This window comes from Prinia subflava, chromosome 17 (assembly GCF_021018805.1).
Source record: "Prinia subflava isolate CZ2003 ecotype Zambia chromosome 17, Cam_Psub_1.2, whole genome shotgun sequence".
NCBI lineage: Eukaryota > Metazoa > Chordata > Aves > Passeriformes > Cisticolidae > Prinia > Prinia subflava.
Genome location: NC_086263.1, coordinates 4,418,057 through 4,437,260, shown reverse-complemented (window position 1 = coordinate 4,437,260; position 19,204 = coordinate 4,418,057). Strand labels below are relative to the sequence as shown.

The 19,204-nt window shown below is 40.0% G+C and overlaps 1 protein-coding gene across 34 annotated transcripts in view; it reads right to left on the bottom strand.

Moving 5' to 3' along the window:
* Positions 1-19,204, bottom strand: part of RBFOX1 (RNA binding fox-1 homolog 1) — an 818,485-nt gene that overhangs the window by 89,579 nt on the left and 709,702 nt on the right. For all 34 annotated transcript variants that reach the window (XM_063414918.1, XM_063414939.1, XM_063414937.1 and 31 more), the window contains 2 exons: positions 5,882-6,025; positions 3,360-3,413 (listed from right to left, as the gene is read on the bottom strand). In XM_063414918.1, the coding sequence (XP_063270988.1) occupies positions 3,360-3,413; positions 5,882-6,025 (198 nt within the window). The remainder of the gene's footprint in view (positions 1-3,359; positions 3,414-5,881; positions 6,026-19,204) is intronic.

Sequence of the window (19,204 nt, the reverse complement as noted above, 5' to 3'; positions counted from 1 at the left end):
CAACCCCTGAGTCCACATTTCATCCACACCACTGTCCAGAATTTCAGCACAAGGCCACGACCTCACTTGCCACAAGACACTGAGGATATAATTCTCTTTTTCCCAAAGCACCAGGAGTGGTGAGACAAAGTAAATCCCCCTCCTCAGCACTAATCTCCGTGGTTTAGATCCCTGTACAGGCTTTTGTTATACCTAAACCCATCCTCAACTTTAAACTTTTATTTCTTCTATGACTGCTTCTTCCCATCTTGTTATAGTTCTGTAAAAAACCTTCCTAATTTAGGCTGCCATTAAGAAAATTTCACAGCAGAAAACATGGCTGGATCCATGGATCTAAGCAGAGTAACTCCATTCAATAGCAGAAATTCCCCCAGTTCTATTTGTTTTTTCCTATTCTCTTGCCTGAGCAATTGTTCCTTCTTGGAATTGCAAACACTTGGTGGGAGGTTAATCAAAATTTTCTGTCACTCTAGCTCACAGAGCTACCAGTTAATTTTTGTTCAAACAGCTAAAGAGAAAGATAAAAACCCAATTAAACTAAAAAAATTAGAAAAAACACACAAAGTGAAGCCACAAGCCAAGATAAGACAGGAACTTCAAAGATTCTGAAAATAATACTCATTGTAATGTTTTTAATTTCTTATGTTGCACTTATTCCCATAATCAACACTACTTAACTTAAGCTCTTGCTATTTATGCAAATCTTTAACTTTACCTGGCTGACAGAGAAACTCAAGAACAAAACACAGATTCACCCATCACTCATTCAAATACCTACACAAACACTTTACCATCAATTTAATATGCAGCTGAGTTAACAGCTGCATTCTATTAACTGGTAATGCAAATATATGCACTTTATTTTTAACATCTGTCAAGTGATTTAATAATAGCCAAGTTAGTATGTGAGAAGCTTCTGATTTAATTTGGGAGGCACTTTGGAGTTCTCCTTATTTGAAGAGATTTGTGTTCATGTAATATACACTAGCTACACATTTATACATACACACATAAACAGCTTTCTGAATGTATATATAGAGCTGTCTAGAGCTTTGATCTATAACTGATAGAAAATGGTCAAAAATTCAAAATTCATCAGTGTTGTAGATTTTAGCAAAATTTTATTCATTATTATTACACATTCAAAGAAGCAGAAATTTTTTGTATGAAATTTTCACTGATTTAGGGTTTTCTTTTATGGAAGGGCTCCCTTCTGCAAAATAATTTTATAATTTGTGGTGGTGTTCTACTGTTATGTTTTTTGAATATGAAATTCCATGTTCCTTAACTATTATGGCATGAGAATGAGATTACTTCTGTTGTTTTTGCAACAATCGTTTAAAACATTAACTATTAGAATAAAAAGAAAGAAAAAGAAACAGAAACAAAAACAATTCTAGCAATTCTTATGCCAAACTGCAGCTAGAAACAAATTTGAATTCTGATCCTGCAAACTTTGTTACCTGTACTCAGTCTGAAACCACTTAGTAGTCCTTTCAGTTTCAGTGGGATTTTATGAAAACATAGATAAGCACTGCCAGGAATGGGACTTTAATCTGGTGCATCTTAATTCCTACAGAATGGACACGAAATGATCAGATTAAAAAAAAAGAAAAAAAAAAGAAAAAGAAAGAACAGAAAAAAGATGTCCCTCTCATTCCTAACACTTCTATTTCCTTAGTTTTCATTTAATTGAGAGAATCTAAAGTTAGTTCTGCTAACCAAAATATTCTGTAGCTGAAATAACTCTGGGCAAGGTGAGGAGCAGCAGCCCTGAGCTGTGGGATGCACCCCAGCCCTGCCCCGGGCATCTCCAGCAGCTCCCTGGGCTGCACAGGAGTGTGACTGAGCTGGGATGTTACAAACCCAGCCAGGAAAACCTTCTCCTCCTGAAATCCCTGCTGGGAGCCTGCCTTCAGCACAAGGCACTGGGATCTTTTCACACTGCAAAACCAGCGTCAAAAAAAAGCTCAATTTGGACACACCTCCTTCTGCCACCCCCCAAACCCTGAACTAAACCTTACACCCATGCAGCTGGGTGTGCTGTGGTGGTTAAAGTGCCCACCTGGGTAAGATTTGGAGGCTAAACAAAAGTTTAAAAGTTTAAACTCCTCTCCCATGTGCTCAGCTCCAGCCCAGCAGAGGAGGGCAGTGGGGGATGGCTCTGGAAGTTGATGGGATTGTGCTGCAGCAGCAGGTCTGGACAATCCATGTCTTTTGTAAATGTTACTGAACAACCATGATTTAACACTAACAAATTTTGGCCAGAGTAGAAGATTCTAAGCCACCAAATTGCATCCATTTCAGTTGTTTACTGAAAAAGTGATGAATGCTCCAAGTTTGGGCTGGCAGGCAAGGGCTCTAATTAATGTCTGAGTAATAAACCAGGAGACTTTAGCTGTGCCATTCAGGTTAAAAAAAAAAAAGGGGGAAGGCTTTAATTTCAGAAAATAAATATTAACAGAATTAAAACATATCTGATTTAAGATAGATTTTTGATGTACATGATTCTTAAAATATGACAGACTACAGTATGTCTAGAAGAGGGATAACATTCCATCGCTAATAATAAATGATATATGAGTTGCAAGAAGATTGAAACATTAGTGAATAAACTTTTTAGTGTGTCTGACATGGCAAGAAAAGGAAAAAAGATATGCATATGACAGACATAAACCCCTATACTGCAGCTGATATCACAGGTGAACACACTGGGCTACAGTTCTGCACCAGCTGATGCAGTCCTGCCATTCTATCCTGCTTTATTTCTTAAATACTGAATAAATCGAAGTATGCATTTAAGGCAAAGTAATTTTGGAAAAAAAAATATTAAATGTTTGCAATACAATAAGAACTCTTTCAATAAAATAAATGCTAAAATAGATTGTTTTCAAAGGGTTGGTGTACTAAGGCTTTAACTAAAGAGGAAAACATCTGCACTTAATCTGGAACAATCACATATTTTCTCAGCTAATTACTTAAGAGGATAGTTATTAGGTATCATTATCATCTTTCATTTCAATAAAGGAAAAAATATCTGCACTAATACAAACCTGCCTACAAATATCTTTAACTATGGACTCATAAAATAAACAAAATAATTACCCTTGAAGAAGAAGGACAGCAAAAATCAACATTCTCATATAACAGATGACAGTTTGGAGTAGTTAAAATTACCCCCTTTAAAATATATGAGTCCAATGATTTTCATACTGCTTAGAAAGCTGACTGACAGCTCAGAAGATGTTTTCACTAACATAAAATTTCAGACATTATTTTGTCACAGCAGTGCAGTTGTTTCCTTTTACTATATATTTTAAACAAAACAAAAAATTCCACAGGTGAATTAAACTGCTTACCTTTGAGCCTCGCTCATTAAAAATAATTTCAACATCTAAGATTTTACCAAATTGCTGCAAAGAAACAGAAAGAGTTACATGAAAATAAGATCACTTCAACCCTTCTATCATATACAGTACAAAGGTTTGTTTCAGGAAATGGTGCAATGCTTTAAAAATGTTAAACACTATAAAATCAAATATTGCTAAACACAAAAAAAAGACAACCCTAAAAGGAGTCAGACCAATATTATTTCTAAATTGTGTGCATTGTTATGCTCATTACAATCACTCCACGGAGGAACTTGAAGCTCAGTGAAGGCTCTGACAGAGAGAGGAGAGTGTTAAACCTTGAGCACAGTGAAGTCAAAGTCCCAAATCTCTGCATTTTCCAGAACAGTAAAGGAGTTTGGTCACTTGTGCATTACAGAAATAAGATTTAATCAGGTGGGAGTTTGTTGCTGGCTTCAAGGAGTGTGGATTTCTTTCCACCCTTGCTGAAATGGGTAACCATTGTTCCCTAAGAAGTTTTGTCTTACTGGAGAATAATTTGGAAAACCAGAATGGATACTCACTTTGGGGGGATTTTTTCTCTGCTCAGAACTGTATTTTTATTATAATATTAGAAGTGACTGTTACTCCTATTGACCTCAAATAGCCCTCAATTCCCCAGAACTGCTTGCACACAAAGCTGAACCCAGCCTGTCCTGTCAGGCCTGGCTTAGGAAGGGAATAAACATTAGAACACTTTCTGTTGGGACACATTTTGTGAGGTGACAATGTAAAGCATCAGGGGTCATTTCTGTTATTTCATATCTCATTAACATCCAGTATGAATCAGTGATGGCATTGGTAAGTGACCCAATATCTTAAAAAAAAAAAAAACAGAAATCAGAGGCAGGCAAATGGAGAGTAATTAAAACAAGAGTCCCAGGACCTGCAGAAATGAGCCTGTACTCCAGTCTTTTAAGATACAACAAACAAATAAACAATTACAGGCCAGAAAGGACAGTATTCCTTCTCTAGCTTATTAAAGAGTTTCAACTGGACCATGAAAAATCAGCCATCACTTGGTGTACTTTGACTTATTTCATGTTCTTGCATTCACGGTGTAATTAATGTTTTAACTGCAACTTCAGCCTCAATGCAGACATGGACTTGATAGTTTAAAAATTCTGTTATATTCATGTCCATGTAAAAAGATCATCTATTGTGTGTATAATGTGAACATGAAGCAGACCTGTCATATTTCAACTCACAGATGCAGAAATTTCATTTTTCTATCATTTCAGAAGCCTAAAGTCAGCTGGAAACTTCAGCCATTCTCCAGTATCAGTGTTTTGAGACTAAGACTTAGAAACATTAAAAGGAACTGTGTTTATTCATTTATAAATTACTACAATACCTACAAAAATCCTTCCACTTTTTTTTTTTTCAAATAACACTTATTTTAAGTGGTTTGTTTAGTTTAAATAAATTAGCATATTTGTCTCTGGAGGGTTAATTATTATGCCTTCTGCTATTCTGCTGATGAGCTGGGAGCTTTTAACGTGTACCAGTTCAGATCCAGCAGAAGTCCCTCCTTTCCCAGTCCTACACCAGGATTCTTTTCCCAGTGACTGTTTCCTTCAGAGGAACAAACACTGAGAAACATCTCTTGACTCACACACAAACACATTAGAAGAATTTAAAAATCTGAGCTGAACATGAGAGATGGAAGGAGGCCCAGAGCCATGAGGCACTTGGTGCTGCACTGAGCAACCAACTGCAGTGCAGGAGAGGATTGGGGTCTAGTGAGGCAGAATAGAGACAATGAGAGCATAAATACTGCAGAGTCCTCACCTGGGTTATAATACATGATCAAACACTATTTCTAGATTAGGTTTAGTGGCATTTCAAACTTAACCCGAGAGTTCTTGGATCAGTGAGAAGAAACCCAGTCTAAGGTCTCTTTTTTATAATCCTATTGCTGATGGCATGTGCAGGGCCTGTGTGCAAAACAGGGGATGTGCTTGAAGGCAGCTGTGGCCTGGGGGAAAGCACAAACTGAGAGGTTTACAGAAAAATACCAACAAAAGAACCTTCAAAGCCTACAGACCTACAAAACCTGTGGAGATGGATGAGGATTCCTGTGTCTGAACTCTGGGCTGAAATTCAGCCCGTGCCTTCTTTTTGGGTCCCTTACTCAGGAGGTCAGGCACTGACTGCTCAACATCACACTCCCCAAAATCAATAAATGCAGGCAGATAAATCTGGATGTGTACAGCAGCAGTATGCATGCATTTAAACCACCACAGATAGCTTGTTGTGAGTGTAGTACAAAGCAGCCAAGTGCATCACATCCAGCAGAATCAGGGTCATTTCTTTTCCCAGTTGTGCCTGCCAAATCAGATATTTGATTATACACAGATTAAAGGAAAATCTTTCCTGAAAATGGTTAAACAGCCTCAATCAGAGACACAGCCCTCACGGCTGCCTAAAATCCAAAATACCTACTGCAATGCAAATGTATAAAAAAGCAGAAGCAATTGATGAGCACTTACACCAAACATTTGTCTAAGATCTGGATCCCGGAATCTGAATGGTATATTTGAGACGTGGAGCCGTTTTGGCTGTGATTTGTTTTCTGTGTTTTCAGAAGATTGTGTCTGTTGCTGGCCATCGGTCTGTGCTGCATCATCTGTCTGCTAAAAGGATAAAGCAAAATAAAGCACAATGTAAGTATTCCTGGCATTTTTAATAAAGGGCGTGGGCTTTAATTCTAAAAAAAAAAAAAAATAAATAAATAAATAAATAAATAAATAAATAAAAATCATAAAACCCCTCACAAACTAAAAAGCCGTTAAATCCACAACAAAGTAGTGAGGAATACCAGAAGTTTAGATACATGAAAATCAAATCCATTTCTGTCTCAACTGCATACATTGTCAGTATTTGGAATAAACTAGGGAATAAGTAAATTATCATTTGTAGATTTGCTTAGCTATTCTTAAATAATGAATGATTATATCTCCCTATAAGATTGTAGGAACTCCCTGAACCTCTTCTGTGTTTGCCAAGGTAAGGAACTGAACCTGCAGAGCCAAATCAGATTGGTGCCTTCATTCAGAGCCAGGGGATCCTGCAGATGTGCAGATGTGCAGATGTGCAGGTGACACAGCTCATCCTCGCTGCTGTTCCACGGGCAGGGCAGAGGGGCACTGCAGGGTCGTTCTGCCCAGATAAATTGTGGCCATTACAGAAAAGGCCTTGAGTGGTGAGAGGGAACACAAGTTTCATCAGTGGTGAAGGCTGCCTGACACAAGTGTGAGACCCAGAAACAAAGTTTTGCAGGTTTGCTTCCTCGCCAAAATGGGGTTATGTCATGGTACTTCTTACAGGGAGGCCGTTCCCTGGTTTTAAAATTCTGGTTTGAAATGGAAGGACATTGCCATGTGTTATGATTAAACAAACAAATTTTAAATCCCCAGTCAGATGAAGAAAAAAACAGAAAATGCCCCTCATCAAAAAAGTAAAATTAACCAATGCTGGTCTATCAGAATGTTCTAGAAATTACTCTTTTCTATACTTTAATTATATCCTACACTGCCTAATTAATTATTACTTGTACTGCATGCAGTCTTTAGACAAGGTTCTGCATGGGTATGTTAAAACAGCACAGTCATACTTATTTGCACGGGAAAAAGGGTTTGGAAGAACAGAACGGGAAAGAAAATAGTTGAATGAAAAAGTACAAGGGTGATCTGACAGCCATCACACTCTCTGCTCTTTCCTCTTCTGTCTGACCACGTTGTTCTTCTAAGTATTCATCTTTCTCTTTGTGTGCTAATGCTGCATTCAGTTTGTCTTTCTGGCTTTTTTCATTTAAAGAACAAAATGAAGAAATAGCCCATTTTGTGCTAGCATGAAATTTCTTTTAGGAGACAACAGTTAAAGCAACATAAAAATGGTTAAATAAAATAAACCTTACCACACAGTTTTAGTACCAACAAGCCTGTTGAAGAGGAAGCAAAAGGACTCAAACAGAATACATCATTTACATCAGCAATAACTACATATAAATGGAATTCTAGCAAGTGAAACTCAACAATATCCTCCCTAGGGAATACAAATGTTCTCAAATTAAAAGTACTTACATCTATATTGCCTATACTTCTGTGCAAAGAACACTTTATAAATAAAGGTCCTCCTTTCTGCAGCATCAGTAGCATCTCTGATATTTAACAGGATACAGTAAGACTCACACAAATACAAACTTTCTATGCACTGAAGAAAGATTTACAAGTGATGCAAACACATAATGGGATCAGATCAAATGTAAACCTAAAACTGAGTCAGTGCCACCACATCTCTTCATCTGCTGCTCCCTGAACTCACAGGCCCACAAAGTAAATAATTTATCTTTATGAATATTTAGTGATTTAAATAGAAAATATGGTATATAGCTGTCAAGAGACAAACATATTCCATGATAATCTATTGTTATCTAAAATCAACTCAGAAATTCAAAATTTAGATTGTGAGGTAACTGTTTCCCCCAGAGACACCACCCAGGGATTGTTCTCTACCTTCAGGCATAAAAGCAGAGAAATATGAAAGGAATTTGGTATGTGAGAGCAGGTGGGGGATGACAGGCTGGAAACTCTTGAAATACAACACTCCAGAAGAATTTGAGGTCAATTAGATTAATCTGAAGAGAACTAAAGAATTCTGAAGGTGCTGTTAAGCCTCAGGAACAGAGGGTGCCCCAGGAAGAAATTCTATAATCAACATCCTGTATAAATGCAAATTTAAAAGAGTAATCTCTGTTCATTTTATTCACAGAAACGAGGAGTGGAAGGGTTGAACTGTGCACCAGGAACATCCCAAAACACTGGGAGCAACTGCCCTGCTAAGCAGCTGAACAGATTATGGTCAACAAAATCCATTGAGGGTTCTGAAGGTGGCGTTAAAATGGAGCTACAAATTATGGGTGAAGAGGATTAATCCAGGTACTGTTATTTTCTGGGCCTTTGGTTGGTTTTTACCATTTTTAAAATCATTTTTGTTCTAAGAAGCCTCAAATTTACACCCTCAGCACAGAATGTCTCAGAGTCTGGGCAGCGAGGGCTGAAAACCAGAAATTTTAGCAAGGCGGTGTCATCAACAATTCATAACTGTCCATGACCCCTGAGATCCCCAGGGCAGAATTAACAGGGCTAAAGCATTTAGAGCATATTAAAAGGCTTGGCAGTGCAACAGGCTCTTTACAAAGCACATTATCATCCAGAAATCCACGGGTGTGCCCACGAGATCTGGATAACGGCAAAGTGAAACTGGAATGGGAAGATTATGCAAAAATTCCCAAGTAACACCAAGGGGGCAAAGCCCACAGGGGCAGAGGACAGGCTGCATTTGGAAAAATCCCAGCCAGGCAACTTTCAGAGCTCTGTGGACCCACAGAACCAGAATGTAATTTACCTCACACATACATAATACATTTCAGGAGAATACCTTCACTGCTAGAGGACCTGGAGAGAGGTGTTTGATGGTCCTTTAAAAATTAATTGGTGTTAGGCATTAGCTTCCTCCATCCCTGCAGTCCTGCATGCAATCAGGCTGCTTTCTGGCCCCTATTTCACCACATGGTTGCAAGTATAAAATATTAAGGGTTCTTAATACATGATAGTCTTAAAATTTATAATGAAAGTATAATAAGTAATGAAACTTATAATAAGTACAGAATGTGGAGATAGAAGACCAATTCCCACTCACAGTAAAACAAATCGAGATGAGCTGCCCTTACTTCAGTGAGCTACTGAAGGCTTAAGTGTTAAAATAAATTAGAATTGAAACATTCTTACAGGTAAGCAAACCCATATCAAAGAGGGCATTTCAGAAAAGGATTTCTTTTTTTCATATAAGATAATTTCAGTATAAATATTTGGTACCCTTTTAAACCAAATTCATCATCAGGAGAGTTAATATCTATCATTTTCTAAAGAAATTCTTTACCTTTAGCAAAATATTTTTCTTTTTGTTTCCTTAACTCAGTTCTAGAAACAGAAGATTCTGTTATTTAAAAGACTTCACTCAAGTTCTTAAAGCCTTACACTGAAGTAAAATTGTTGACGTAATTTTTCTGATTTCCCTTCCTAGCTTTTCCCTGAGAATTTAATAAACAAAAATTATACAAGTGAAGAAAACCACTAAACCAAATTTTGTTTAGATAAAATAAATTTGACAGTTTTTTATTTGGAAAATAATATTAACTCCTCCACACACAGACTTCCTCTTTCAGGCCGTTTTAATCGAAATTTGCAGCAATTTTCACTCTAAAAATACATTCTAGAGCCTTCAAGCAGCCTCTGCAGCAGCCCCACTGCCCAGCTGGCTCCTGGCTGGACACTGGAGTCTCATCTCCCACCTTCAGCACTTGTGGCAAAGGCAGCACACAATAAAACAGTGCTCAGTGAACCTGAAATCAGAGATTGCTTGGGCAGAAAAAGCCACTGCATTCTCCTTCCTGGCTGATAGAAATGTTCTGTCCCTTTCCATCCATCACTGCAGACAGCCAGCCCTGGAACGGTTCTCACTCTGGAATTGTGAGTTTCCTTTCCCCTCCATCCTCTTTCACTGACCAATATCTCTCATTTCCTACAAACCAAAGATGGTGTGCACAAAGCCTTCACCCCCAAATCCTGTTTCCAGCACAGTGAAATGCAGGCACACAAGAGCTGCTTGCACACCACTACAAGAACACCGTTCCCAATCTCAGCTTTTAAAGACTGAATGGAACACAGACCATAGGAACACCTGGAATGGAACTAAACCTTTTACCACTTTCTGGACAAAGTGAAAATAAGGACTATTGGAACTTGAGAAAGCCTTACCAAGTCCTGATTATTTTGCTATAATCTGCAAACAAACACAAATCTGTTGCGTGTCTTTCAAACCCATACCAAGCCTAGAGGAAGAACAGCCTAATTCTAGCAGGAATAGCCTTAAAAATATTTACAGGGAAAAAAGAAAGAGGGGAAAAAAAGGAACAGATTCTTTTTTAAAAATATGATCAATGGTAAATTAGGTGCTGAGTATCTCATGTATACATGCCAGAATAGGGTAAAGCTCTTCAGAATTTTAAATTTAGCAAAAATATAGAGCACCCATTGAATTTTTTAATAAATGCTCAAAACAGTACCTGTTTTTTTTTCTGTTGCACCAATCAAGTTATTTCTCAGAGAGAAGGAGCTTGTGAATGTCTTCTAGGCATTATTTGATTAAGTTGACAATATTATGTGAGCAATGCTTGGGTACCCACTGTGCTGTACTTTTGACCAAATTTATTTGTGTAATGAACACTTGCTCTGTCTCTTCTCCAGCCTGAACAGGGCTCTTGATTTAACTGGTGGTGCTGGAAGCCAAGTGAATTTACAGCCCCCACAGTCATTCTCTCTCAATCTGGAGAGAATAGCAGCAGCAGTACATGAGCAAGCATAATTCAATACATTGTGCTATAAGCACAGAAAATAATATCAGAGCTCTGCAATATACCTGTTTGATTTGATTTGTAAACCCGATAAAAAAAGCAATCGAGAAAAGTTCAGCAGAAAATATATATATACGTCCTGAGCAAAAATATAACCATGCCCAATGTGTACAAACTGAAAAAATCATGCATAGTAAATCATCTTCATACGTCCCTCAGATAATATTGCACATTTTCCATTTTAAAAGGATCTAGATTCTGCAAAGTTACCTTTCCATTAAGAAGTGAGCAAAGAGAATAATTCAAAACCAAGTTTGGGACTTTCTGAAAATGCTGATTCCCAGATACACCATGAACAGAGAACTGACAAAGTGATGGGCTTGTAGCTTTCCTGTTTTCTTAAGTAGATCGACTGATTAATTAATCATACTTGTTTTGATAAATTTATGTTCTGAAAAGTCCCAGATCTGCAACGTGCTTCCCAGAAGCATAACAACACAGAAAAATGGAGTTATATACCCAGGTCCATCTGTTTGGGCTTAAATGTTCACACACAGAGGTACACAGGAAAAAAAAAATTCTATTATTGTGCTATTTTACAACGGTGATAAACATAACCAGAAGTATCAGGGACTTTTCTTGTGTATTGCATCTCTGTTATCCTTTTCTCATGAGTAAGATCAATAGTAAGATCTCATTGCTTTCAGGATATTAAAAGTTGAGATTAATTCTTCAAATTAGCTCTAAAGATAAAAGTATTTCCAGTGCCTCCAACTGCACAGCACACAGCATGCAGCTCATGCCACATCCATTTAACCCCTTGAGAATCCTTTCCTGAAGAGAACGTGCACTGCTCCTTGTTCTGTTCCTTGTTTGTTCTGATCTAATGCAAGGAGAACACAGATGTGGGGCTTGCTGCTATGCAGAAAGAAATAAAGAAACATAATAATATGATCATGCCTGCATTTGATAATTTGGAACTAGATGATCCTTAAGGTCACTTCAACACTAACCCTGCCACGATTGTGTTGCTAAATTGCTGGTGCAGCTGAGTATCTCCCACTCCAGAGATCCTTGGTTTCATGACACTGCAACTGAAACCCTGCAGGGCAAGCCCTGACCCCCTTGTTTTTAACGATAAAATTCCCTTTTATTTCAGCTGGGTCACAGCTTCACCCTGATGTCATACCCGCTTGACAAAGCAATTTCACCATCACCATTAACTTCACTCTGTTTCCCAGATTACAAAAGGTAAAATGATCCTGGTTTCATGTTCTTCACAAAAACATTTTTCCACCCACAGCACCAAATGCAGACTGACCAAAGCAATCCCTGGGACAGCTCTGGAAGAAGCAGGCAGAGGAGCCAGGTCCCTGTCCTGCAGGCTGTGCTGCCCCTCTCCAGGGGCTGAGCTCTCACCCTGGCCACTGGCCAGTCTATCAGTGCCTGAGAGCCATTCTCCCTCCCATTCCACTAGTGGCAAAAGCGTGGTAGGTGCTCAATTGTGCCCATTATTCCTATTAAAAATTCCCATCTTTGGGGGTGGAGGTGAAAAGTGAGACACACACGTTTGGGGCCTGAGTGACGCAGGCAGGGTGTCTGCACCTCTGGCAAGGGAGAAAAGGGAGAACAGCCACCCCCCTTCTGGAATATTTCCTGCCAGAGGTCCTTGAGCAGTCAGAGGAATACAATTTACTCCCAGGAAGGCAGTGTAAGGTGGCTGACTGTGACTGGGGCATTTGTTTTAGATATACTGCCACACACAAGCACACCCCGGTAGAATCCCTTAATCCAATTTACTGACAAATGAAAAAAGAACCTGAATAATTTTGTGCTTTGCTTCAGCAGTTCCTGACATTCCACTATTGAACATGCTCTGGGCTTTCAGCAGGCTGGGTATTGTTCAGGGCTGAAGACTTGCAAGCAGCAGTGATTATTTCTCTCATTTCTAGATGGATGCATTCTGGATGCTGATACCACAGGCTACAAGAAAGCACTGCTATTATTGTGATAGCTTATGCATGGAGAGCTAGCAGCCTAAATAAGAGATCATTAATTCTGAGGACAGATAGGAGCAATGAGATAGGTTTCTTAAGCCTCTGGTACTGCAGGACAACCAAAGAGTAATTAATACCTTGGCTACGTTAATTATTTCCCCAATTAATCTTCCTTAACAATATGGAATAGAGCCCTTATATAGGGCTTTACATTGCCTTTGCTGGTTCATCATTTTTCTTCTGAAATATTCAGCAGGGTCTCAGGGAATAGCATATCAATCATGTCTGGAGGAGAATCACCAAAAGCCATACATTTTTTGACTTGTGAACAAAACTTGGGCTAAATTTGCTGGCATGAAGAGCAGATATTGCTTTTAAAAGAATATTTGTGAAATGTTTTAACAGAGTTGTGTGTAACCAAGCAGTTGCCAAGTTCAGTTAAGGACATCCAGCTGACATCAGCATATCAGTAACATGAAATGGGAGAAGGAATGATAAAAGGTTGTCTCAATGAATTATTTATCGCTTGCATCGATTCAATAAATATTTCTGACCACCTACTGATGCCATCCACAGCATCACAACAACAATTAACAAAACCTTTCCCTAATGAGCTGCATCCTGGCTCCATTAGCCAAGAAGGAAATGCATACACACTGTGCACATCTTTAGAAGTTCACATTACGTATAATAAAACTCAATTATTGTGATATTTTCACAAGATAATATTAAAAAAAAATCCTTGGATTTATCCTTACAAAAATTAGCAGACGGATTAGGGAATATTATACTGCCAAAGGACAAAAGCATTAATTTAATCCAAATGAAAAATCTTAAGTAGTCATACAGAGATACAAAGAAATACTCAATTGATTTTGTTATTTCTCTTTCATCTGTTAATCAGAAGTCTGGTTTTTTTCTGATGTAATTCTTGCAGGAAGAAAGTATTCAAAAATAACTTTGTTTCAATTCTTGAAAGCTTAATGCAAAATCCAGACAGGCAACCAATGAAAACATATTAAAAAAACCCCATGACAGTAAATATAGAAATCTTGATTAGAGGGATTTTTATCATTTGAGTGGGAGCTGCAGCTTCACACTGCACAAGCTGCCTTACAAAGTATTACCAGAGCGAGAGGCCAGCAGGATCCTCAGCACTCAGAGATGCCGTGCTCACGACATTTCCCACAAATTGCTCAGCACATTTACACTGCAGCTCACCTCTCGTTTCTCTCCCACTGCAGCTCGTTTCCCCCGTGGCTCTGAGGACACACAGCGCTCGTGGTGTGGTTCTAGGAGCACCCAAAGCCTCAACACACACCTGCCCTTCCTGACACCTCGGGGCTCAGGATCCTTCCACCCTCCACTCCACACAAGCTGGATTATGTGAAATAAGATAGATAAAATTATATAAAATAGGACTTGGAAAACGTCTGAAAGTATCAACAGGGAAGAGCTGTGGTAGGTTCTAAATATACAGAAATATAGATCTGCCATCTAAGCAACAAAGTCCAAGGGAAGAGGGGTAAAACAGATGAAGAAATGTTGAAAGGTTGAAATGTTGTAAATCTTCCAGATAAATATACCTAATGGTTATGATAGTCCTTAAAACACTTTAAGTTTCACTTTGATAGGCAATAAATCAGGACACAATGCCCTTGAGAATAAGACTTTCTGACTGATGCATAACTTGGCATACTTGGATTCTGGAAATCCACTGATTCCCCCCAAGTTCTTCTGTCCAACTAATTTATTACCTTGATTTGTGAAGAAATTATTCAGAAAAGAACATAAATCAATACATAGCAAGGCAACTGTACTTCTACCTGTGGCCATTCATTCATGCACAAGCATTACTGCTCTAATATAAAATGAGATTCTTTTTTTAAATGTCCTAATTAGCTTAAAAATTCTTTCAAGTGTTATCCTTCACAAGTCAACATTATAAAAGGCTGCAGTGCTGCAATAAAGCTTATTAAACTTCTGTTCTGGCAGCAGGCTCTATTGGGACAAAATAACTTTCAACATCTGCAACTAACTTGTACAATTCTGTGACATTTAACAATATTTGACCAAATTAAAAAAAAATCACTATTTAAATACTGTGCTACACAGCTTCAGAGGACACGACAAAGGGAAGGGAAGGGAAGGGAAGGGAAGGGAAGGGAAGGGAAGGGAAGGGAAGGGAAGGGAAGGGAAGGGAAGGGAAGGGAAGGGAAGGGAAGGAAGGGAAGGGAAGGGAAGGGAAGGGAAGGGAAGGGAAGGGAAGGGAAGGGAAGGGAAGGGAAGGGAAGGGAAGGGAAGGGAAGGGAAGGGAAGGGAAGGGAAGGGAAGGGAAGGGAAGGGAAGGGAAGGGAAGGGAAGGGAAGGGAAGGGAAGGGAAGGGAAGGGAAGGGAAGGGAAGGGAAGGGAAGGGAAGGGAAGGGAAGGGAAGGGAAGGGAAGGGAAGGGAAGGGAAGGGAAGGGAAGGGAAGGGAAGGGAAGGGAAGGGAAGGGAAGGGAAGGGAAGGGAAGGGAAGGGAAGGGAAGGGAAGGGAAGGGAAGGGAAGGGAAGGGAAGGGAAGGGAAGGGAAGGGAAGGGAAGGGAAGGGAAGGGAAGGGAAGGGAAAGGAAAGGAAAGGAAAGGAAAGGAAAGGAAAGGAAAGGAAAGGAAAGGAAAGGAAAGGAAAGGAAAGGAAAGGAAAGGAAAGGAAAGGAAAGGAAAGGAAAGGAAAGGAAAGGAAAGGAAAGGAAAGGAAAGGAAAGGAAAGGAAAGGAAAGGAAAGGAAAGGAAAGGAAAGGAAAGGAAAGGAAAGGAAAGGAAAGGGGAGGGTGGAATATTTGCAGGTTTGGCTAGGAGTTGTTTACCCTCAGCTTGAATCAATGCACACTAGTTTCTGGAATTCCCCTCTGAACCAGATTTATGTCATGCATGTAAAGTCCCTTTTTGTGAGAGTTGTGTTGACACAACCAACTGCTGAGTGAACTTGTGAGAGCAGAGCTGCATGCTGAGAGAGAACGGCTGATTGCTGCAGCTCAGGGAAAGAAAGAAAATGTGACAGCGTGATAAAAGGTTTTTCTCTGTTTGACCCCTCACCTACTGCTGGATCCCTGCTGTGACTTTCCATTTGCTCACTTGCATATCTTTGCCCAAGGAGTCAGTCGTTGAACCCTCTGAAACACAGAGGAGTTTGAGGGTTCTCCATGTCACAAAAAGGCATTTTCTAAACCACATTGCTCTTTTTATACTGAGGTACTCACCAACGTTAAAAGCAGCAGTTCAGCTCCTTGCAGGATAGTCATTTCTCAAATTTAGATTGCCCATTTCATGAAAAAACCAGCTGAGTTTATTTTTCTTATTGGGTGTGTTTGGTGGTGAGCAAGTCTGCACCTGCTCTTCTCCAAAAGCAGCGTGCCTGGAGTTTCCCAGTGGCACAACCAGACACAGAAAAGTCCACATCAAGGAACATTATGTTTTATGTAAACCATTCTTTTTCATCCTTCTCTTCAAGCTCACCCAACACCTTTTTTTTCATTAATGTGAAGGACAATTTAAAGTTTGAGGGAACATCTGTTTGTCCTTCCCTTCTCCCACTTCAAAAAAGAAGTAAATCTAAAGAGCAGTAGATGGTTCAAAGAATTTTTTAAGGGCTTAAACCATCAGTTCTAATCTAGCTGTGAATGCTGCTGATGTTGTGATGAATTCTGCTTGATCATATGAATGCAGTTTGTCACTGAGCTGCACAATGCAGCTCCCACTGCGGAATTACTTTGAGTACTGATACTCAAGCTTAAGGAAACGTCTTCTGAAGAACTGGAAACAGGACTCAGATCCCTCTGAAACCAAGTTGTTGTTTTTTTTTTTTCCTGGAAAAAGTTCTCAGGAAAGAGGGCAAAGGAGACATTCCCTACCAGCAAACCTGCAATCAGGAGGACTGGCACTGGGAGTGTAAACCTAATTCCCATCCTTCCCTCAAGCCTGCCAACAGACCTCTTCCCTTATTCATCCCCAGCAACCAGACATTTCTCAGCCAAGAGATTTCTATTTTCATTTAACATCTGTACAGAGCAGCCATTAGCCACAACACTCTCAGGCAGTTTTGCTGTCTGCAGCTCCCTTCAGGAATCAGCACAGCCACTGCCCTCAGCCCCTGGGGCACAGATTCACCTCCCCTTGAACTCCCAGCAAAGGGACGTGCCCAGTTGATGCTGCTGAGAGATGAAAGCAGGCAGGGTGGGGTGACTGATAGCCCAGGGGTTTGTGCTGCCAGGCTGGAGAAACAGGCATGAGGAACCTCGTGAAGATCAGCAAACTTGGAGAGGAACAGCCCTACGTGCAGGGGAGTGAGTGGCAAAAGAGCAGTGCTGCAGGAAAAGTGTCCAAATGGGAGTCAAAAATACGGGAGGGATTGGAGCATCTGGCAAACAAGGAGAGAATGGGAGAGCCAGGACTGTTCAGCCAGCAAGAGAGAAGACGTAAATGCCCAGGGGGAGGGAGGAGAGATGAAGGAGCTGTGCTCTGGCCAGTGGTGCCCAGTGAGGGAGAAACAGGCAATGAGCAAAGCTGGGAAAAACTTCTCCTGTGAGGGATCTAACATCAGCACAGAACTCCCAGAGACCTGGTGGAGCTCCCTCCTTGGAGGAGTTCAACACCCACTGGACACAGTCCTGAATAACCTGCTCCAGTTGATCCCACTTGATTTGTCAGCAGATCGAGGCCGGGTCCAGAGACAGGAACCAGCCTTGGACACGCCTGGTGAGCAATGACAGAGCAGGAGCAAGGTGAAGGGCAGCAATCAGCAGGTCAGGGTCCTGTCCAGAGGGTCAAAGACCCGTTCAGTGGGTCCCATGGCAGGCAGGGCTGTGATGGGCAGTCCAATGGGCAGGGCAGGATAGGGCAGGGCAGGGCAGGGAGGACCATTCACAAAGGCTGATGGTAGAATATTGTGAGAAAACAACATGCAAAGGAAGAGAACCAAAAAAGGGAGTGGGAAAAATGTTCATTTGGATGGGCAAAAATCTCGACCTTCTGTGGTACACAGAACACCCCCACACACACAGAGATCCTTGTTTTCTGTGACCTGGCTCGAAAGAGACTCTGCCAGACACAGAGAAATGGAAGAAATGGCATTGCAGCAGAATAAACATTACATAAAGCAAAATAGCACACAATAAAGCAACATTATTATACCAGCAAATGACAATTGTAGGTCACCTCTTCCCATCACTGTTCTCCATAGAGAGATGGCCACAACCCAAATAAACAAGCACTCTTTAGGGAGGAAGGATTAATGTTACAGGAAGGCACTCCAGCACCACCACTCTCCTCACTGGGCATTGATTTACTTGCTTACACTATTTTACCTTTAAAGCTCACTTGGATAGCTAAGATTCCTACATTCCTCTTGTAAATTCTCTTGACACATAAATTGAGTGTACTGTAAAATAGCATAACCATGTAAGTAAATAAATACATTTATTTTCTGGGTAGTCATGATCACTGCATCATTTGTTAGTTCTTAGGATTTTCATTCCTTTCTGCATTCCAGTGTCCTTTCCACCTGCATAACATACCTGAAGTCTGTCTGAGCACACACTTTGTGTCCCATATTAGTAACTGGAAGTTGTAATGACCACCTGATTCTTTGAACTATAACTAAAGTGTGATCTATTATTTCTGGCCAATTGAAACGAAAAAGAAACACAAAGGAAAACTGGGAACAGAATTTTGCCAGATGCCTGTCACAGAGTTATCTTATCAGCCACCAACTCTGTGAGAACAACACTGGTGTCTGACACCCCAAAGCCAGTCTTTCATCAAACTTCAGGAACAATTTGATCATTTTTATCGTATTTCAGATTTCTGCTGCAAATAAAGCCCCACCAATCTGAGCAACCACCTCTGTAGGTTAGAGGACTTAAATTGGAAAAGGGGGAAAAAAGAAGAAAATGTGTTTCAGTTATTTTTATGAAATTGCCTCTAAACCTAGGCTTGTCTCCCTAATTTGTATGAGAGGTCAGCCAAACAGATTTTCAGTTTCTTTAGCAATATCAGGACATGCAATTATGTTTAGCTTCAATGCTGCTTCAGGAAATATTTAGTAAACTAACATATACTCAAAAGAAACCATTTCATGGTTCTTTTTTGCTCTTTTCTAGGTGTGGAACTTTAATTCTACTTTCTACACTGGCTGCCTTTAATGCTTTTTAAGGCAAAAAGAGTTTGGTCAATCGGTTTGACAAGCAAGCCTGCACTTCATAACCTGGGCTCCGAGAATGTGAGGAAATCACAGGGGTTTGCAGTCCATAAAACCAGACTTTATTCTGGATGAGCTAACAATCTTTGTGTGAGCAGGACTCAGACACTAATATGAGAGGAAGTTACGGCGATAATTAACAGCTATTTGAAGTAAAACTCATTT